Source organism: Oryzias melastigma, linkage group LG24 (genome assembly GCF_002922805.2).
Source record: "Oryzias melastigma strain HK-1 linkage group LG24, ASM292280v2, whole genome shotgun sequence".
In the NCBI taxonomy this organism is placed as follows: Eukaryota; Metazoa; Chordata; class Actinopteri; order Beloniformes; family Adrianichthyidae; genus Oryzias; species Oryzias melastigma.
Window position 1 is genome coordinate 2,717,925 of NC_050535.1, and position 22,918 is coordinate 2,740,842.

General features: G+C 37.6%; 2 protein-coding genes across 2 annotated transcripts in view; one reads left to right on the top strand and one right to left on the bottom strand.

Annotated features, from left to right (window-relative positions):
- Window positions 1–7,768, top strand: part of LOC112157709 (hormonally up-regulated neu tumor-associated kinase homolog) — a 13,808-nt gene extending 6,040 nt beyond the window's left edge. The window contains exons 4-10 of the mRNA XM_024290614.2: window positions 1,892–1,947; window positions 2,033–2,171; window positions 2,249–2,376; window positions 3,463–3,598; window positions 4,356–4,533; window positions 6,450–6,744; window positions 6,812–7,768. Coding sequence (XP_024146382.1) covers window positions 1,892–1,947; window positions 2,033–2,171; window positions 2,249–2,376; window positions 3,463–3,598; window positions 4,356–4,533; window positions 6,450–6,744; window positions 6,812–7,470 — 1,591 coding nt within the window. The 3' untranslated portion in view covers window positions 7,471–7,768. The remainder of the gene's footprint in view (window positions 1–1,891; window positions 1,948–2,032; window positions 2,172–2,248; window positions 2,377–3,462; window positions 3,599–4,355; window positions 4,534–6,449; window positions 6,745–6,811) is intronic.
- Window positions 7,769–16,126: 8,358 nt separating this feature from the next.
- selenoi (selenoprotein I) overlaps window positions 16,127–22,918 on the bottom strand; it is a 9,921-nt gene continuing 3,129 nt past the window's right edge. Inside the window, exons 4-10 of the mRNA XM_024290955.2 lie at window positions 22,073–22,147; window positions 21,559–21,821; window positions 19,532–19,640; window positions 19,406–19,454; window positions 19,155–19,335; window positions 18,890–19,069; window positions 16,127–17,773 (exon numbers count right to left, since the gene is read on the bottom strand). Coding sequence (XP_024146723.1) covers window positions 17,708–17,773; window positions 18,890–19,069; window positions 19,155–19,335; window positions 19,406–19,454; window positions 19,532–19,640; window positions 21,559–21,821; window positions 22,073–22,147 — 923 coding nt within the window. The 3' untranslated portion in view covers window positions 16,127–17,707. The remainder of the gene's footprint in view (window positions 17,774–18,889; window positions 19,070–19,154; window positions 19,336–19,405; window positions 19,455–19,531; window positions 19,641–21,558; window positions 21,822–22,072; window positions 22,148–22,918) is intronic.

Consider the following 22,918-nt stretch of genomic DNA (forward strand, 5'->3'; position numbering starts at 1 on the left):
CGTGGTACTGGACGCGAACTGGAGCCGGGTTAGGGTGCAGGAGCTCTCCAGGTCCTAGCGCCGGCCGGTTTTAGCTAGCAGCTCGGTGTTTGGAGACCCGCCAGTGATCTAGTGAGAGCAGCCGGTGAGTTAAAGGGGGGACGCCCGCGAGCGCGGTATGGAAAGGCACGTATGAGAAAATCCGCGAATAATGCGTCAAAAAAATTGTCGGAGTCAAGCACATGTCAGATTAATGCGTTTTTAACGCGACAAATCTGACAGCCCTAGTTAATAGTGTTAAGAATTTATTACATCTTGTTTATGAAGCAAAAATACTTTAAAGGTTTTCCACGTTAAATGCTAAAACTTCAAAATAAAAGCTCAATTTAATTTCGCCTGAATATAAGAAAGCTTATTTTTACTTAAAATAGAGATTAGTTAAATTTACCCATAAAAACATTGTTTTATTGCTTTATTTTGATTTAATAGAACATCAACCCCGCCCCCATCCCCATCAAATGCTGAGAGTTTAGAGCAAGTAGATTTTGGCAAATCTTTTTAGAATAGAATAGAATAGAAATACTTTATTCATCCCAGGTTGGGAAATTAGGCAAATTAGCTCTTTTTTCAAACAAATCTTTTTCCTGTCCCTGATTCACATCAATTTGAGCAAAGAAATACTCAGAAATGCAATTTGAAAGCTCAATTTTATTATTATATGTCCTCCATCATGAGAAAAAAGGCACAAGTGGGTCTATAAGCTTTGATAACAGTGCATAAATGAAATAAGAATTTAATACTTCATAAAGATGTGCAGACTTATGTTGTATTGAAAATGTTCATGTTTTGTTTATTCTTCATGAAATGAACAAATAAACTGAACACACTGTAAAAAATGAAACATGAAAGTTCTGTAAATTGTTATAGTTAAATGTTTTAGTTCTCATCAAATTAAAATTCATTTAACTCAAAAGGATAATTTATTTTATTTATATTGTTAACTGATCTAATATTTTATTTTTTATAGTGCAAGACGAGGAAGCTATGATTGGTACCAAATGCTTTGCTTTTGATGTCAAAAAAGATTGACTGAAGAATAAATTCTCAAGCAGGATATTAGTTTCAAATCTTCAGTCTCCTATGTACGTTTTTCATCACACTTTAAGTCGTTTTTGGCACATGAACAACAAAGTAGTAGAAAAAAGGGAGAATCTGGCAACTTAAGGTGGACAGGATAAATGGTTTTGCAGAATTTGGTGTCAGAAAATACGAGCACACAGTATCATACATGCACATTTCCCATGCTGCACGCACAGTTAGAGTGTTGGTTTAAAACCCTTGGCCTCTCCGGAGGTGGGAATGTGATTACCAGGCGATGACCTCATCATCCCGCGCCGCCGCCATGATTCACACATCATCACAACATCACCGACTTCCTCTCTAATGAAGTCCCTCAACGACTTCCCTCCTCGGTCTTCCACGGCCCAGTCACACATGCACACACTCACAGGCATAATTACTGTGTAAATGAATTTAAAATTTGCACTAAAACGCACCTCCTGCCACCCACATTTAGGTGGTTCACCGCAAATATCTGCCCCTTTTATGACGGTCTGTTCTCGCACTTTCTTGTTGGTTATCTGCCTTTGAACTTCCTTTGGGATTTAGTGCGAGCAGCTCTGGAGTTTGGAGTCTGCAGGCGGATAAAAAGAAAGATGGCGGATTCCCAGGCTACGGTTTATAGGGGCTCTCTGTCTTTCTCCTTCGTTTCTGACCGCAGGATTTTATTTCTCTGGAAGTTTTAGAGCCGCTTGAGTGCGGTGAGACGGGGAAGAAGGCACATTTTGGATACAGTTTTGTTGTAGTACAAAAACACAAGCTATATTATTATTTGTCTCAAAATATGTTTCAGAGACCTCAAGATTGAAAACTTTCTTCTGGATGAGCACAACAACATCAAGATTGTAGGTATGTAGAGCGCACACCTTTTCTTTCTTGTATTTTAAAGGAGATACGTAGACTTTATTGTGAAAAAAATGTATTTTTCTTACAGACTTTGGCTTAAGCAACACTCTGAGGACTGACTCGGTCCCTCTGGAGCTCCTCAGCACTCAGTGCGGCAGTCCGGCCTACGCCGCCCCCGAGCTGCTGGCTCACAGGAAGTATGGACCGAAAGTGGACGTATGGTCCATGTACGTGGATTTTTTATTTTTTATCTTAACAGGATCTAAATGTGAAGAAGTTCATGTTTATTGTCTTGTCCTTTCAGAGGTGTGAGCATGTTTGCGATGCTGACAGGAACTCTGCCCTTCACTGTTGAGCCTTTCAACATCAAACATCTGCACCAGAAGATGGTGAACGGCGAGATCAGCAGCATCCCTGCAGACATAAGCAAAGGTATCAACCTCCACTACAATCATCTTTTGATCTGTTGAGGTCTTTTAAATATAATGATTTCATTTTACCCAATATATATATATATATATATATATATATATATACATAAAAACTGTTGTAGTTTTCTAGGTTATAGTTTATGCAGAGCGTCAGGGGGTCATTAGAAATTTGCCTAAGAGTTGTGGGCGGGACTGTTGCCGCACAGTAACATGGAAGCGGCGCAGAGTGTGAGCGGCATCCGCTCTCTCCTGCAATTCACTCCAGACACGCATTTTTCCATGACGGTCAACAGCTGCTTCTGCTAGAGCTTTTTTTGTTTTTGCCATGATGCCAAATAACCTAAAAATAGGGCTGGGTTGAGAAAAAATCGATTAATTGATTTGAATCGATTTAGGCTTAAAAGATCAATAATCGATTCACAAAAGATATAAATCCATTTAACACATAAAGCTAGAGTGCGCTAACTTGATGCTAGCGTTCAATAGAGTTTCCAATAGGACGGCTAATGCTAACGCTCGGTTACATTACTGACTAAATGAACATCTTTATTAACTCAAAAGCATTAATTTTCCAAACTCTTTTAAGGAAATAATTTTTAAAGTGGTCTAAAACTTTGTTTTTTCCTTATAGTGTCGTCTTCTTCTTGAATAAGGTGCACTTCTATAGCGTGATCACCACCTAGTGGCCAAACTGAAACTTCCTCCAGGAGAAGTATAACAATGTTTACAGTGTTACTGATCTGAACATTTTTGTTAGAACTTCTCCTTTAGAGAATCCATGTAACTCTGTATGATATTAATAATCTCATTATTTTACTAATTCATTCTATAGTATGTGAACTGTATCAGATAAATAAATATATTCAAATTACATAGTAGATTTTTAATGTATTTCTAAACAAATGTGCATAAATGTGTAAACTTAAAATTGAATTGAAGAATCGAAAAAAACGGAATTTTAAACCCCAATCCCCAACCTAATGCTTTGGGCTTGTGGCCCACTAACAAATAGAGGTGTATCTTTGCATTGTAATGAAAAAATATAAAATACTCCTAATATAAATGTTTCTTTGTGTTTTTGCTGCAGGCGCCGTGTCTTTCGTGATGTCGCTCCTTGAGCCGGACCCAGAAAAGAGGCCGACCGTCCGAGAAGCCATGGAGCAGAAATGGGTCAACGAGGGATACAACAAGAAACCTCTGCACTCAGTTTCCCACAAAAACAGGTAAATATGCTCTGTAATTTAAACCAGCAAAAACATAGACATTCTCGTTTGGACAAGATAAGAAATTTTCCTCTACGAAGAAAATTAAAATTTTATTTTCTTAGAGAGGATTCAAACTAAGCAATTTTCTTTTGTTTTACTAAAAGATATTAAACAGTTATTTTTCCATTTAATTATCTGAAATATGTTCGCATCCTTTAGAACTAATATAATGCTAGTATTTGTAATTTTTAGAGTTTCTTTAATATTATTTTTAAGAGACTAAATGTGGCTCATTATTTTATTTTAAATTTATTGTTCTTGTATTTTATGACGTTTTGACATTTTTATTGCAGCTTAAACAGCCTGAGGTTTCAATTTTTTTTCCCCCCAAAAATTGCCTTCTACTTCATAGCCTCCTCAATCATCATTTTCTAGATGCAATAAAAACAAGTATTTTCTTCCGCTGTGGAAATGTAGGAACATGTGTTTGTTTCATCAGACATCGAAAAAAAATCTTTTTTTTTTGGCAAGAAATGCATTGTGGGTAAAACAGAGGAAAAATCACTTCATGTTTTCAAGCTAAATTCTTTTTGTGGTCCAGAGCATGACAGCTTCATATATCAAACCATGGCTGAAAGCCTTTTATCTCTTCACACGCTGTGGAAACTTCATGGAGTCCAGCTCTCCCAGACAATAACGCGCTTTCTCAGATCCGTATGACGGACAAAAGACGTCCCGATCTGCATCCGGTCTGCTTCTTCTGTGTCCTCTCCAGGCTGGGTCCAGAAGACCTGAACTCCTCCGTGCTGACGTACATGACGGAGACTCTGGGTTACTCCAGCTCGGAGGTCACACACGTTCTCACCTCCAACAAACCCTCCTCCATCATGGCCAACTATCACCTGCTGCTCGGCAAGCTCGGCAGATGCCACAAAGGGGCCAAAGCTGCCAAGGTGGGAACTGTAAATCACACAGCATTATATAGAACTTTTGACAATTCAAATTCAGCACCTCCAAAGGCTTTACATAAGATAAATAAGTATATGTTAAATAATAGTTTTAATAGTAAAAATAGTCATACTCACCCTGCAACGCCCCCTTTCTGCAGCATGTGACAAATATATTTGAATACAAAACACTTTTCTTCAAAATGGCGGCTTTTCTGTTGGTTTATCTCCATAGCAACCATTTTATATTTTGGTCACCCAGAAGTGACAAACACGTCTATGTCATTTTTAAGAGAATTGGCAAAAGTATTTTTTTACATTTACTTAGCAACGAAGGCTTTTTGTTCATTTCGCCCACATTCCTAATACGTTCATATCACATGTCATATTGTTTCATCCAGCTTGAGCCTAAGATTCATGTATTCAATTTTAACAATATTTTGGTAGAAAATGTGAGAGTAACAAAGAAACGCAACTTTTGCTAGCTTGCTACGCTAATGAGGCAAACTTTAAAACCAATATTTTTTCTCAAGGAGCTTCCAAATGGTGCTAGAGGAGTTAGGTGGCGATTGATGGAAATCCGTAGGAGTTTAAATTTGTAGAATGTACTAAAAGGGATTTATTTTTTTAATTCAAGATGGCGGCCTCTCCCCAAGGTCAAAGGTCATCAATTCTTCAATTGTGGTTTTAGACTTATCCTGGAGAGGTGTGTGTGAAATTTCATAATGATTGCTGGAACAGAAGTGAAAAAGAAAAATGTGAAAATTTACAAGTTTCCTACTTTGTAATGAAATGGCCACCAAGCTGTAGTTCCTGCGGCCATCCCATAATACTTTCAGAACTCTCTTTAGGTATCCACAAAACGTCTTTTGATTTTGAAATCCTTTTTTGAAGACGAATAAGAGATTTTGGTACTTGATTGTACCTGGTACCTACTGTGTATTTACATGGTACATACGTTGTTCCCACGTAGTACTTACTGAGTTTTTATGAGATATTTTCGTAGTACGTTAATATGGTTCTCTTGGTTATTTTTGTGGTTCTTTATCACGTGTTTCATTGTACTTACTATGTGTAAGAAAACAGTTGGTACACAGAAAGTACCTTTTGAGTACTTGAATTCACATGGTAAATTTTTGTGCATTTCATGGTACTGACCAGGTGTAAGAAGAGAGTAGGTACACAGAAAGTAGTCTTTGAGTACCTGAAATTACAGTGTGTGTTTTATGGTACTTACAATGTGTAAGAAAAGTATGGGTACACAAAAAGTACCTTTTGAGTACTTGAATTCATGTGGTAAGTTTAAATGTTTTATGGTACTTACCAGGCGTAAGAAGAGAGTAGGTACTAAAAAGTATCCTTTTAGTACTGTGAATTCATGTGATGAGTTTTTGTGTGTTTTATGTAAGAAAAGAGTGGGTTAGCACAAAGTACCTTTTGAATACTTGAATTCATTTGGTAAGTTCATGTGTGTTTTGTGGTACTTACCTGGTGCAATAAGAGAGTAGATACAAAGAAAGTACTCTTTGAGTACCTTGAATTAATGTGGTAAATTTTTGTGTTTCATGGTACTAACAATATCTAGGAAAAGTGTAGGTACACAGAAAGTACATTTTGAGTACTTAAACTTATATGGTAAGTTTTTATGGGCTTTATGATTTTTAATGTGTAAGGACAGAATGGATACACAGAAAGTACATTTTGAGTATTTATATGGTAAGTTTATGTGTTTCATGGTACTTATAATGTCTAAAAAGAGAGAGAGTACACAGAAAGTACCCCGAATTCATGTGGTAATTTTATGACACGTTAATACCTACGTAAATACTCAGTAGGTACCCTGTATGCAAGTCCCACAGAAGTGCCATGTAGATACCTACTGTACTAGAAACATTACCACGTCATAACCTCCCGTCCTCCAGACTGAACCCGCCCACGACAAAAGCTCGAAGCCGCCGGGTCGACCTCTGAGGGTCCAGCAGACGAGCGAGAGTCCGAGGAAAGGAAGGAGGACGGAGGATCTTCATGGAAAGGACCAGGAGGAGGTCGACGAGAACTGCCCTCCATCACCTCATCTGCCCCGCCTTCCTCGGTCCACCTCCCCATCTCTGCCCCTCCGTGTTCCCTCCCCCTCCCCGGCTGCTCTCTCCACAGAGGGCGGGGCTACAGATGAAGTTGCCATCACTGTAGAGACAAGAGAGTCGTTATTTCCTGAAGGTGAGAAACATATAAATTCACTTTGACGTTCTCGTTCTTGACGCTGAATAGTGTCTCTGTTGGTCAGTGTCGGTGTTCGCCGGCCGGGTCCATCTGTCCCCTCCCAAAAGCTCCGCATCAAAGCTCTGCGACTCCGCTCCTTGTCAAGTCCCACCATACGGCGACCCGAGCAAAGACGGGCCGACTCAGCACCCCATCAGGACGACCCAGTCAGACGGCGCCACGAACCCCGACTGTTTCCACGACCACCAAGGTGCCGCTCATCCTCTGAGCTTCAACCAGCGGCTGGAGAAGCTGCAGACGTTCTACTCCTCCGAGAAGAACGCCGTCTCTCCCAGAATCCTCCAGGAGGCCGCCGCGCCCTCCTCAGACAGAGGGCGCCTGAACGACACGACGCAGCCCTCCCCCTCCGCTCTGCTCCCTCGCCTCCGCAACGTGGGACTGAAAGATGGGCGGGGACGGAAGGCGCCGTGGGTGGGGCTGAACCGACCCGGGCCCCCTAGACTTCTAATCAACGGGTCAAGACCTCCAGCTTTCCTCCCGCAGAAGCAGGACAGAGGGAAGAGGAAGGAGCTGTCTGCAGGAGAAGAAGGAGCCAAGAGGAACCCCGTTCAGCTCCGTTCATCCCTGCATCGCCGCGCCGCCAACATGAACCTGCCGCTGCTTCCTGCAGCGCTGCAGGGAAAGGCGGACCGAAAGAGTCAGCTCCGGAACATGGAGTACTAACGTGGGAGGAGGGAGTCTTACCGACAACCCTTCGGCTGAACTCCCTGACGACACAAGTAGTGCCAAAGCCTCCAGCTTTAGAGCTGAATTCATCAACCAGGTTTTATTCTAACGTTTAGCCGCCATCTTTACCTCAAACCGCAATATGACCTCCATGCTTCAGAAAACGGACATCACCCATGTATTTTATACCTGTTTACTGATTCTGAATCAACTTTTTTATTACTTTGGGAGTTACACAGAATAGTAGTTCCTAAAATGTTTCATGTGTTTATTGCTTAATAAAAACTGGAAAAATAATGAAGGGAATTTATCTGAACTGTTTTTTTTTCACTCATTGAATTCACCTATTTGGCCAATCCCAGCCTGAATGTCATTGTATGCTATTTTCTTCAAGACACAGAAATGAAAATTGTGTTTTTAAACATTTTCTTGTGCCATTGTTCTCATGATGGAGGACATAAATAAAGAGAGAGAAAAATAGGCTTTAAATTAGTATTTTGTATTCAATTGTTGGGAATCAGGTCCACAAGAAAGAATTTTTAGCCATTTTTGTTGCACTTGTAATGTTAATGTTGAGGTTGTAAAGGGGCGGGCTTAGTCCACACCTTCTGAGTTGTGGGTGGGACTGTTGGCGTGGAGCAACCCTACTCACCAATCAATCAACCAATTAACCAACCAGCTAATTCAATTCCATTTTATTTATGTCGTCCACTATCACTAACAAATTGTACAGAAGCAGAAAGTCGTCATAAATATGAACATTAACTGATTGATAAACTAAACAGACTAAATAAACCTGGTTATCCCTGTCCTTAGACCTTCCTTACCTAAAAAAAACCTGATTCAGGAAAAAGGAAGAAACCTCAGGAATGTCCACACGAAGGAGAGATCCTCTCCCAGGATGGACAGACGATTTACCAGGACTGTTAAAGAGGAATTCGATGATCTAACTCTACAACTACGTATTTGAATAGAGCTCACCCAGATAGGACTGGGGGGCAGGTGGGGGCGAGGTCCACAACCACGACAAGCCAGAAGCAAGGTCCACGGTCAAGAACAGGAGCGCAGATGATCCACCTGGTATTACTCCCACTCTGAGATTGAGATGAGTGGGAGTGAACTAACCAACCAACCTATCAACAAACTGACCAACCAACTGACCGACTGAATGATCGACTGATCAATCAATCAATCAATCAATCAACCAATCAACCCACTAACCAATTAACCAATAATTCAATTAACCAACCAATTAACCGACAAACCGACTGACTGAACAATCAATTGATCATTCAATCAATCAACCAACAAACCAATTAACCAACCAATCAATTAACCAAAGAGCCAATTAAACAACTTATTAATTAACAAATCAACAAACCAACAGACATATCAACAAAGCGAGCGACTGACTGAACAATTCAATTCAATAAATTAACCCGCCAATTAACCAACCAACAAACTGACAGATCGACTAACCGATCAATGGTTCAATCAAAAAACTAACCAACAAATTAACCAACCAACCAGATAATTAACTAATTAACCAACCAACCTTATGACCGACCAATCGATCATTCAATTAATCAGTCAACCAACCAGCCAATTAACCAATCAATCAATTTATTTGTATAGCCCTTATAAAAGCAGAGTAATGACAGTGCCGACGATGAAGTCAAATACAATCACTAAACAATAAAATACAATAAAAGACACAATAAAAATAAAATCAATAAAACAAGTAATAGAAACAATTAGACAATAGAAGTTAACAAGGTGGTTCACTAGATTTGCTCAATGAGTTTTTAAAAGTGACTTAAAATCCCGGAGGGATCCTGGAGACCTCACAGAAAACAGGAGAGAATTCCAGAGTTTGGGAACTGGAGCTCCTCTGGTCACAAACTGAGTCCTGGGAAACATTAAAAACATTTGATCTTCAGACCTCAGGGCTCTCCAGCTAGTCTACAGTTCATCCAAAACCCCAACCTACCCAGAGTCCACCTGAGACGAGGACAATGAAGATGTTCATGGATCTATTTGTCTACAAGTGGATGCATCAGGATGGGGTGGAGCAGAAAGCTTGTGGCCCCGCCCAGTGTATTTGCAGTCACAAATACAATCTTTTCAAACAACACTTTTTGACCGCACCTAGTTACTTTGAATGAAAAATACTCAGAAATACTTTTTAAGTTTAATTTTCTATATATTTTCCTCCATAATCAGAAAAAAGTCACGCGAACATGTCAAGCACCCAATCAAGTGGGTCTTAATACAGCAAGATTTAGTGTCAAGTATGAACAAAAATAATTTGGATTATTGGAAATTGAATTTCTGTACCACATATGTGATAAGCTATCATATCCGAAGTAAAACCTGAAGTACAAATGGCAAAAAGCTGCTGCTAATAAAAACTGGGCCATCAAAAAAGAGAAAAAAATATGTACTGGTTAACTCCAAAAACAAGACAAATAACTAGAATATTAGCATGGAAAACCAACAAAACCTGAATAAAAACCAACAGATATTGACCAAATGATTGTCAAACACTTCAGTCTAGATGTGTTGTTGCTTTTTATCGCCTCCTGTATCACATGAGGTTTCTGGATCGTGGATATTGAGCTGCAAAGTGTAGAGGAATCTGGTAACTGCATGGTACCACTCATCACAGCCGCTGAATAATTGACTCCGTCACTCGATACCGTGTGTGTGTGTGCTGGTTATTGGTGTGTTCTGATCAGGAGCTCGTCCTGTGCAGCACAAACAGATTGAACCCACTGAGGTGGAATTATCTTCCACTCCAGTTACATATGCGGCAGCTCAACACTGATAGGAACCAGTGAGCTCTGATACCTAATCGTGCATGCACACAGAGACCACGGCGTACCAGCAACACAATGGGAACACTTTTGAGATAAGCGAGATGTGATGATTACAAAACGTGTTGAGTAGGACATGTGCTTAATAGACTTAAATCCTCAAATGTTTTCTGAAGTACCTCATTGTTTTTGTCAAAGTAGTTGAAGGAGACATCTTACGAGTGGTTGATGATACAATTTATGGTCGATATTGGTTCCTTTTGAACCAATACTCGTCTGATATTTCCAGAAACTGCGGAGAACCATTACAGAGAATGGTCAGAATAAGAGTAAATACGTGGCAATAAGTGGCAGTTTTGTGGATGGAAATATCTTGTTGATGTCAGAGAGAATGGCCAGACTGGTTCTAGGGTAATAGGACTGATTCTAGGGTATTAGAACTGGTTCTAGGTTAATATAACTGGTTCTAGGTTTATGTAACTGGTTCTAGAGTTATAGAACTGGTTCTAGGTTAATAGAACTGGTTCTATTGTTTTAGAACTGGTTCTAGGGTTATAGAACTGGTTCTAGGTTTATATAACTGGTTCTAGGGTTATAGAACTGGTTTTAGGTTTATATAACTGGTTCTAGGGTTATAGAACTGGTTCTAGAGTTATAGAACTGGTTCTAGGGTTATAGAACTGGTTCTAGGTTTATATAACTGGTTCTAGGGTTATAGAACTGGTTCTAGGTTAATATAACTGGTTGTAGGGTATTAGAACTGGTTCTAGGGTTAAAAGAACTGGTTCTAGGGTATTAGAACTGGTTCTAGGTTAATAGAACTGGTTCTAGGGTATTAGAGCTGGTTCTAGGGTATTAGAACTGGTTTTAGGTTAATAGAAATGGTTCTAGGGTATTAGAGCTGGTTCTAGGGTTATAGAACTGGTTCTAGGTTAATAGAACTGGTTCTAGGGTATTAGAACTGGTTTTAGGTTAATAGAACTGGTTCTAGGGTATTAGAGCTGGTTCTAGGGTAATAAAACAGTATTCCTGCCTTTTTATTATTCATAATTACGTTAATAAGTTATCGTTTTAAAGTTGTAAAAATTGGCATTCTGCTAGCTTTTGGGACTGTTTCGGAATTTACTTTTATTCTATTTTGGAGTATAACAAATATTTCAGGTAAATGCTAGCTGTTTTAGGCTAATTTAGGCTTCTTTTCTGTTTTTTTAGGCTATTTTGAAGTTTAGCAAATATTTCAGCTACGTGCTAGCTGTTTGACTAACCAAAGTTTTTAAAAAAAAATTTTTTGTTTTTTTAGGCTAATGTGGCATTTAGCTAATATTTAAAGCTAGCTATCAGCTTCAGCGTTTTTAGCTATTAATTTCAGCATCTTCAGCGGCTAAATTCAGCTTCCAGCATTCAGAGGAACATTATCACAGATAATGCTATATATCTAGTTAATATTCATGTTAAAACGTTACGGTTTTAAAGTTTTAAAAATGTCGTTTTAGTGTTCAATAAATGTTTGTTCTGTTCGGCCCGTGACATAAGGTGTGTTTTAGATTTTGACACTCCTGTCTTAGAAGCTCCTCAACATGTCAACCAGCCTGCTGCAGAGATGACCACAGTAACCCGGGTCATGAGTTTACTCAGCTGCAAACATGTCTGGACTTGACCAACAGCAAAGAGTTTAAGCTGATTGTCCCAAAGAGGAACTGAAAGAACCCTCACGATGTCTCTGCTGGGGTAATCTGTGATGACAGACGTCCTTTGAGCGCGTCCTCTCCTGCAGGTTTAAGAGGTCGTGCAAAAGGGCGTCGACCTCAGCCTGAACTTAAAGACAGAACGCATACGAATATAATCAGTAATTTTGTGACACTGATAGGTTTTGATGTGGTCACCGGGGGGCTGAGGTTACGTTTACTGAATGAAACCGATGCTGTCGGTCCATTAGCGCTTCAACGGTCTTAGGTGTCTCCGGGAATAATCGGCGTGCACATCAGCGAGTTTTCTGTGTGCATGTGTCAGTCTGTGCAAACTTTGGCAGCTCCGGTTTCTAATGATGGTCATCCATAATTGAGCTGGGCCTCACACGGGGAGAGAGAAAGGAGGCTGGGAAGGCGGCCTTCAGTCCATGTATGAGTCCTGGGTGGGAGGGGGGGGTCATCGGCACACAAAACGTCCAGCACCTTTAGATCGGTAACTAGAGCCAACCGCTGTTTAATTGATGCCCCGTCCTGATGAACTGTCCGTTCAGGACCAACGCTAACTAATTCACTAAAAGATGTCCTGACCGGGAAGGGGCGCGGCCTCGTTAACCTGCAAGAGGACGCAATCTAAACAACCAATGCGTTTAAGGTCACGAGGAGACACGGTTCAGTTTAAAAAAATGTTTTCTTCAATTTAGAAAACAAACAGGATCTTAGAATTAATCTATTTATCTAAATCCATTACACAAACACTTCATATTTTGGATATTATACAAGTGCAGTTCCTCCTAAGACACCACTAGAGGGCGCCAAAGTCAATCATTTGTGAGACATCAAGGATTTTGTTCCTGCAACTTTTTCATAATATATGGGTTAATTAAATTCAGTTCAAACTATTTTAGTAATTTTCATTTTAATCCTAAATAGTTCAAAATTATATGCAAAATCTGGGGAAAATACAACAACCTGTTGGGAAAAACATGTTTTAGTTCGTTGGCTAACAGGGTTTTCTGATATATTTTGATTTGAATCAGTCAATTATAGGTTATTTATGATTTTTCACTGGTACATAATTATCAAAATTCTCAATTATTCTAATTTATATGAAACATTTAAGATTGAAAATGTGAATTTAGGATTTAAAGATTTTTTGTGTGATTTTGAGATTTATTTCTTCTGTTTTAAACAGGAAAATCAATAATTTAGACGTTTGCATTTTTTGTTTAAAACTTTTAAACCTATCTTGTTAAATTGTTGTTCTGGTCTGATGTTTTTCTACCTGCATACATTAAAGAATGCTAACCAAAGTCAACAAATTTACACATTTTCATGCTTATTTGTCAAGTTAAGTAATAACTTTTGCAAATTAAACAGCATAAACTATTCGGTCTGCGATTCTAGTCTAAAGTGATTCACTCATATCTTATAAATGGCAAACAATGGAGAAAAACCTTTAAGACAAAAAAAAGTCAAATTTTATTTTTTATTTTTTATCTTTAAATTTAATTTTCTCATTTTTGTTGTAACAGTAAGTGCTAATTTTAGTCATTTGTCACTTTAATAAAAACAAACAAAAAATAGATTCATAAAAAATAAAAAAATGCAAACTATTTACAAGAAATAGCAATATATATATATATATTTATTATTGAGCAGTATAACATTCAATTTGAAGTGATTGTGTCAAACAATTACATTTTTTAGCATTTTTTTTAGATTTTGATATCTAGTTGTAACATTTCTTCATTAAAAAATGGACAAATAATTTTATTACTTTTGTAGTCATTTTTTTCTCGAGGTCAATCTTCTTTTTTCCCTTTTTAGACTAACTATTTTAGCATTTTACCAGCCCCAGATTAAATATTGGCCTATTTAATAAATCATTTTCATTTCAATCTTTTCCTTTCTTTAAAAGCCTTCTGCTGACTGTACAAGAATGCCTAAAGGGATTCTGCTGATTTTTTTCTGCTGCATAGAAAAAACAAGTTTCTACTTCTTAAAAAATGTTTTAATTCATTTTTAGAAGCACAACAGACGTACTTAGGAAATTCACTCAACATGTATCAGACAAAATGATTAAAATGTGAATAGTGTTAAAATGAGGTCATTTTTAGCTAAATATATTTAGATCTCTGGAAAACATTTGTCCAAAAAGTAAAAATTGTATATATACAGTATATTGTTGATGGTGTTTCCATTCTTTTACAGTTTCCAGTAATAAATCGTCTTTTGATCATTTAATATTCAGATTTTTTGACGTCACGTTTTGACAGACCAACCAGAACTCTAGCTTTAAGTGACACGCGTGTTTTAACAGCACAAACATCACATTTCCCTTCTGACTTCTCTTTTAAGTGTTTTTTTTTCTACTTTGAGAATCAACTTTCTCTGTTAAACGTTTTTCATTTGATCCCCGCGGAGCTGTTTTAGCGTTTTCGGCGAGCGTGAAGATGATAAAAACAAAAACACAGATGCTTCTGGGCCTGAAATCATATCCATTACTAATGAAGTCTGTAAAAGAAAGCAGAGCCACATGAGTCAGAGGTGTTAAGTTCAGCATGTGTTGTTCAGACTCTGAAGAAGACCATAAAAATGCCAACGGTTGCTTTATCTGGGAAACTCATTCTGCACAAAACGATATTTTTGGTTTTCATTTCAAACTTTTCTGCTTCTGCATCCAGAAAACACGAGAGACGAAATATGTTAGGAAACACCACCACCTGCTGGACGTTCTGGGTAATGCAGCGGGACACTTTTTCGCATGTAAACAGTAACTTGTTCATTGATAGGCAAGTTTATTTGTATAGCACATTTCATGTACAGAGACAATTCAAAGTGCTTTGATGTTAATAGTTCTTATTCACTTTTTGCAAATTATTATTTCTTTGTTACATTTTGTGGTCACGGATTATTATTTTGTGGCAGCAAATTATTATTTTATTTTCACAAATGTACATTTTTTTGAATACAAATTAATGTTTCGTGACCACAAATTAGTATTTTGCAGCAAAAACTTAGTATTATGTAGCCAGAAATTAATATTATTAGAATATTGATATTTTCTGGCCAGTCATTTATTAATGGTAATTTATTAGCATTTGTGCAACAAAATTAGTATTTTGTAGCCAGAATAAAGTATGTAATCAATCAGTTCTTAGAAATTAATATTTTGTTCACACAAGTTTATAGGTATATATATTATTATTATTTATAAAATATAGCATTTTTTGCCCACAAATTGTTTTTCTGTAGTCACAAATTAGATCTTGTGTATGCAAAATAGTGTTTTATGCCCACAGTTTAGTATTTTAATAATGATTTTGTGTGAAAAATAATATTTTGTGCTAACAAATTATTATTTGATGACCAAAACTAGTAGTTTATTAACATTTTGAGCTAGCAAAAATCAATATTTTGTGCAAAAATATTCATTTTTTTAAGCATTTTTGCCCACAAATTACTATTTTGTGTTCACAAATTAGTTTTTTGTGTGAGCAACATAAAGATTTACGGCAAGAATTCCATATTTTATTAGCATTTTGTAAAAATATATATATATATATTGTGTATTTTATTTGCAATTTTTGCTAGAAAATTAGTATTTGTTCACATAAATTAGTAGTTTTTTTCTAACGAATTAGTATTTTGTAGTCATAAAAAAATGTGGCCAGAATTTATTAGCATTTTGTGCCTAAAATGTATATTTTGTGATAAAAATTAACATTTCTTTTAACATTTTGTGCTTAGAAATTAATATTAAGTGCACACAAAGAGTAGATTATAGATTATAGATACAAAATAGTGTTTGGGGCCAAACATTAGTTTTTTATTTGCTTTTTTTTGCTCATAAATTAGTTTCTTTTTTTTTGGCAACTTTTGCCCACAACTTACTATTCTGTGTGCCTGAAAAAAGTATTTTATCGCCAGAATTCAGTATTTATTGGTATTTTACTTGCGTTTTGTGCTTAGAAGGTAATATTTTGTCCAAACAGATTAGTATTTTTTTGTCCACAAATTAGTATTTTGTTTGAAGAAAATGACTTTTTGTGAACACAAATAAGTTCATGAGGAACTCCATGTCTGAAGTTTGTTGTAAACACATTTTGTGTTTGAGCATAAAGAAAAAAAGAAAAAAAAAGACAAAAGTACAGATGAACAAAATTCACATTTATTTGTTTGGTGGACAGACCGTTCTTAGATTGGTTAAATATTTCACAAACAGCCACATCAGACTCTTTTTTAATTTTTTTTTTTTTAGCCAGTGCAGAATTACAAAACAAGTTACTGATTCTTAGGAGGGGGGGGCAGTTAAGACCGCTTATTTAAAAAGTATTTTGAAGAGAAAAGAAAAAAACTACAGTGATGTGATAGTAAAACTAACACTACAGTCAAAGAAAAGCATTTCTGCGTGCGGTAAAAAAACTGAATGGCACGTCTTTTCTTACCGACATGATTTCCGTTTCTTTATTTCAAAATAAAATACTGAGTTGATCCGATCGAGTGGTTTAAAGAAATATTTAAGTGCTCCCAAATCACACGTCCCATGATCCTATTTGTTGTTAAAAAATACAAATTAAATAGTGAATAACATGTATTTACACACACATTCAACAGTCACATTTGAACAGACAGGTGGCGCTGTACAGACCCGGCAGTGCAGAAAACCTTCACACATATCAGAAAGAAAATAAAGATCTTCGTTAGACGGGTTTAAACCCAAAGAAATACATGATTTGCAGTAAAAAATGTTCCCAATAGCCATCATTCTGTTTCATTTACCTCACGTCATTTACAGCTATTGTTATCCAAGTACTGCGTTATATTTTTCTTCTTTGAATCCCATCATTTGCCTTAGTTCCACAGAAGACAGTATAAAAAGTGGCGGGTTTTCCTCGCCGTCCTGCCGCGGAGGGCTTGCTGCTTCAGAGTGAGTCCGCTCCACTGACGGGTTTTTGGGACCCACTCTTCATTCAAGCGCTCCGCCGACATCCCCGAGAGCAGAAGACACCCAAAAAACAAAAAAATAAGTCGTAAAAACACCCATAAAAAATGCAAAAAGAAACGAATCAGCGCGACAACACAACACCTCAAAGGGGGGAGGAGGTAAATGGTTAGTACAGGTCCCCGGTTACAATGATCAGATCCATGTGGAGTTAATTGGAAAAAAATTAGTGTTTAAAAAAAAAAAAAAGAAGCCCCACCCGTTACCACTTTCAATTATAACACACTGAGTTCCCACAAACCAACTGATACTAGAAAGCGCTCCTGTTCGGATAATTCAACGGAAAGGCTTGTTCTACATTCATAATACTGTGCGAGTGTGTTCACGGAAATACCTGCCACGAAATATAGAAAGCAGCTCGCAACGCCAACGAGACGTGCCGCGATGGGGTCGACTCAGTTAAAAATCCGGTAAAAGTACACCGTAAATGCACGGGCGTTTGTTTCTTCTCCGCTCCTGCACTCGTGACGGAAGCACATTTCCGTAGGAAACAATTGCACTTCGTTGGCCTGGACGGCCAATCACCGGAGGCGGAAGCCGGCTCTCCCCGCCCCCCAGCGGAGGGGTTTGGTCAGTTGCATTTGAAAAGAGGACCACAGTTTGTTTGATCGGGAGGAAGGGAGGAGGGGGGATGCGGTTTCCATGGTGACCAGTGAAGTGTTGCTGAGGAGAGAAGTAGCTTAGACCTCTGCTCCCGTCAAGCCGACTCGCTCCTCCTCCTCCTGTCAGTCACTGCTGGGCTTCTTGAGGGAGAAGGCAAAGATGTTGAAGTGCTTGCTGAGCTGCTGGACCTAAAAACAAAACAAAAAAAAATGCAGAAACATATAAAAAAAAATGTAAGAATAACAGGGAGGAAGTTGAGGTTACTAGTCAAATAGAGCGGGGTGTCATCGGCGAATTAACGAAGATTGATGTTTAATTCAAGAGGTAAGTATTAGGGGTGTGTATTGGCAAGAGTCAATCTATTTTTTTCTTAGTTTTAAAGTTATATTTCTGTTCTCCTTATAATTTTTTGCCAATAATTCAACTTATTTATGTTAAGTTTGACATTTTTTTTTTAGCTTACAGTTAATTTTGACCCTAATCTTACTCCTTACGAATCTAATTTGTCTTGTTTTAAAGCTAATTTCTGTTCTACTTCTACATGTTTTTTATTAATAACCTTATTTAGATTTCCTTTTACATTTCATACAATGTTAAAGTTAATTTTGACCCTAATTACACACCATATTAATCTAATTTGTCTCGTTTTTAAGATCATTTCTGTTCTACTGCTACATTTTTGTTAATACCAACCTTATTTATATTTCATTTTACATTTTTATGAGCTTACCGTTTATTTTGACCTTAATAATACTCCATACGAATCTAATTTGTCTTGTTTTTAAACTCATTCCCGTTCTACTGCTACATTTTTGTTAATACCAACCTTATTTTTGTTAAGCTTTACATTTTATATGAGGTTACACTTAATTTTGACCCTAATCATACTCCATACAATCTAATTTGTCTTGTTTTTAAGCTAATTACTGTTCCACTGCTACATTTTTGTAGGTACCAACCCCTACTACATTTCATTTAACATTTCATATGAGGTTACAGTTAATTTTGACCCTGATCATACTCTATACGTTTCAAATTTGTCTTGTTTTTAAGATCATTTCTGCTCTACTGCTACATTTTAGTTAATATCAACCTTATTTATATTTCATTTTGCATTTTATACAAGGTTACAGGTCATTTTACATTTTTATGAGCTTACCGTTTATTTTGACCCTAATCTCATTCCGTACAAACCTCATTTGTCTCGTTTCTGAGCTTTATTTCTGTTCTCCTTTAACATTTTTGTTATTAATAGCCTCATTTATGTTATATTTGACATTTTTGACGTGTGTGTTTCCTCTTACCACGGAGACTCCGTAGTGAACGTGCGTCAGGATGACGGCAGCCGTCCACAAATACAGCAGCAGCGTTTCATTGGTGAAGACGCCTTTGACGGCGGCCAGCACCACCGCCGTCATGGGCAGCAGCAGCCAGCTGAGCGCCTGGCAGCGCGTGTTACTCATCTGACACACAATTAGCTTACACTAAAACAAAAAAAGAAAAGTTGTAGTGAAGGACAGAAACGCCCGACTGATGAGGGCGGATGAAAGCGACGGAGTGAGAACTCACGGTGACGTTGGCGAAGGCGGTGCCCACCATGAGGTAGAAGACTCGGGGCTGCAGCTCCAGGATGTTGGATGGGGAGAAGACCACCCAGATGGTGGACAGCACAAAGAGGAGCACCGGAGACAGGAAGGGCAGGAAGGCTTCGTACAGGTTGCTGTGTTTCAGAGTGTTGCTCCGGTGAGCTCTAAAAAAAACAGTAAAACTTCAGACCGTAGCATCAAACTTCATCGCCACACAAACGGAGACGGACTTACTTCAGGAAGTTGTAGAGGCTCATGGGTAATGTGACGGTGAACGAACAAGCTGCAAATCGGCAAAGCAAAACGTCAACACGACTGATGAGGCAAAACCGGAAGATGAAGGAACGCTGATCGGCTCACCGATGATCATGAAGGTGAAGAAGTCTCTGTACAGGAGGTTCCACAGGATGGGGCGGTACCACGTTTCCACGCCGACCACAGCGGTGAAAAAGAAAACCAGGGAGATCGTCTGTAAAAAAAATTGTTAAAAATGGATTCAATTTAGTTTACATGAGTGAAAGGAAATTATGAGATTTGAGTTAAAATGACAACAGATACACAACAACAAAATTTATTTTTTTGTCCTTTTACGGTAAACTGATCAATAAAACAAAGACTAAATATTAGGACCAGTTTACCAAAAGAAAAAAATAATCCTTGTAAACTTGACTTTAAAGTGAGAATTTAAAAAAGAAAATAAAAAAAAAAACATTTTAAATTACGACTTGAAAGTCGTAAATTTATAACTTTACTCTCATAATTTTAAAGTTACGACTTTTTCTTATACATTTTCTCCTGTAAAGTCTTAATTTTAAAAAGAATCGCAAAAATAATTGAAAAAATCATTATGACTTTGAACTTTTAAATTTACGAGAAAGAAAATCATAATTGTAAAATCATGAAAAATAAAGTCAGTATTTCACGACTTTAAATTTGTAATAAAAAAAAATACTACGACTTTAAATTGATAAAATTATGACTTTATTCACGTAAATTTGCAACTTTAAAGTCGCAATTTAAAAAAAGTAAAAATAGAAAAAAGTTTTATTCATGACTCTAAACTCATAATTAAAACAAGGAAAAAACATTTTTTAAGTAATACTTTAAAGTCATTAAAAAAAGGAAAAATGAAAAGTTTTTAATTAAGATTAAATTATGAGAAATAAAATTATGAGAAATAAAAAATTATGAGAATAAAGTCGTAAATTTACGACTTTAAGGATCATATTCAAAAATGTATGACTTTTTTCTTGTAAATAAATGTTTTTTAAGTTATATATTTATGACTTTAAATGCTGTAAATTTACAACTTTAAAGGATGTTTAAAAAAATGTTTTTACGAGAAAAAAGTTGTAAGTTTACACGTTTTTTTGTTATAAATTTACGATGTGAATCTCATAAGATTTATGTTTCAGGAATAAGTTAAGAAAAAAAATTATGACCTTTTGCCATCTCGTTGTTTCAGGGATTTTTTTGATTTTTTTTTATTTAACAGTGCATTGTGTTCTGCATCCTGATTGGCTGTTGTCAATCAATTTCCTCTGTAGCCCATTTCCTGTACAGAAAGCGTTCAGTTTCCCAAACCTAAATAAATATTTGATCGCGAGCAGATTTTTTTACATTTTTTGGGGGAACTTTGAGAGTTCAAATAAGAGAGAAAAGTGTGAAAATGTTCGTATATGATTCAGAAAAGTGTATAAAGTTTTTAGCGAGGAGTTTTAAAGCTTTAAAGCATCTATAATTATAGTAAAAACTGTTTTTTTTTCTTTAAAAGTCGCCTTTTACCATCGGTCTGTGTTAGTTTACTTGGTTTTGTTTTATTTTCTTTTTATGCACCAGATATTCGCCACTAGGACACCTCACTGGACAATTAATATATTTTTTGTGTATTTTTAGTGCTATTTATAATCCATCTGCTGTTTTTATAGAGCTATGGTAATTTCCCTTTGTATGGGATCAATAAAGTTTTATTTTTTCAAAATAAAGATCCATAGTTTGAGGTTTTAGTTAATCTTAAGTCACTTTTTGGAACATAACTCTTACAATAAACGAGGGATCAGTTTAGTTTGTTTTTTTAAACATTTGCAATAAATAAAAAAAAACATCCTTCAACCTAAAAGTAAAGTTTTCCCCAAAAAAGTGATTTTAACAAAACTGAAAGTCCTCTTTCCAGGAAGAACGGTGCTTTCTTTGAATTGAAACTGCAGCTTTTGTGTGTAGAAGACAAAAAAATTTCTGCAGCTGTTCATCGTCACAGCAGGAGATTCTCTGCTGGTGACAAATTCACAAAACTTTGGGAAAAAAATGACATGGAACAGTTTTAGAATTGTGTAATCAAAGGAGAAAAGTGTCCCTGACTGGATGTGGGTGTTCGTGTGGGTCTTTACCACTTGACTGATGTCGTACCCCCAGGGCAGGAACAAGACGCCGGTGTTGTACTTCTCCCAGTGGGACAGGATGAAGGAGAACAGCACCACCCACAGGATGTAGTACAGCGTCACCACGTTCACGCCGCTCTCCCCGCGCCCAAATATGGAGTACACCGTGGCCACGAAGAAGATGCACGCCCAGCTGTCCAGACCGTGGTCGAACAGTTCTCCCAAAGGCGTGGAGGAGTTTGTGCGGCGAGCCTGTTTACCGTCAACGCCGTCTGGACCAAACAAAAACACGTTCTCACATCCGAGTCTGCTGCATTCCTACACAACACTTAAAAAGTTTCTGTCTTTAAAAACTAATTTGAGAGTAAAATCAGCTGGAAATATTTCTGACATTCCACGTGTGAGGCGTCGTGCATGAAAACAGGTCATACTCCTCAAACGTGCGTCAACACTCAGGCGCCCTGCTGAGCAATAACCCGAAAAATCAAAACATGCCGCAGGGTTTGGAGAGGTTGGAGCTCACCGAGCGTGTACGCCAAGAAGTTGAAGATCCCAGCAGCAACCCAGACCCAGCTAGGCACGTGCTCGTGTCCTGCAGCTGAGACACAACTTGTGTAAATATACAGGACGCACAAAAACAGATTCAATTTGAGTCCAGGACTGAGAAAAAAGGTTTTAGGTGAACCACTGACTGTAAATGAGAACTGGACCACGTAAGCGTGATGTCATCCATAGAAAATGGCAAATGAAGTCAATTCAATCTCCAGTTTTTTGTTTTTTATCTCGCGATTGGGACACCGCCATGTTGGAACCATAGACGTCAGTACGCAGTGATTGATTTGAGTCAATCTGAGTCAGCGTTTCTATGACAACCACTTCGTACAATCAGGACCAAGCTTGTTAAAAGTTCACATTAGGCCGGCATGATAAATCACAAATTTACTGTCATCGCTATATTAGCCTCTGCAATTCAAGACTCGCAAAAGATGGCGTAGACTGTGATAAATGGTTACCTTAATAAGTTATTAACCAAAATGAGCCATTTGGGCAAAAAGTGTCCAAACTTTTTGCAAAGAGGGGCAGATTTGGTGAAGGAGAAATGTGTGGGGCAACTAATCGGCCTGACAATAATCAAACTATTTTAATAACATCAAGTTTAAATGAATTATTTATTTTTTTACATGGAACACTTCGCGACCAATCAGATGCAACCCTTAATAACCAATCGGACTGGCCCTCTTCGCGACCAGTCGGACGAAACTCTTCGCGACCAATTGGAAGCAAGCCTTCGCGATCAGTCGGACGGAAGCCTTCGCGATCAGTCGGACGGAAGCCTTCGCGACCAGTCGGACGGAACTCTTCGCGACCA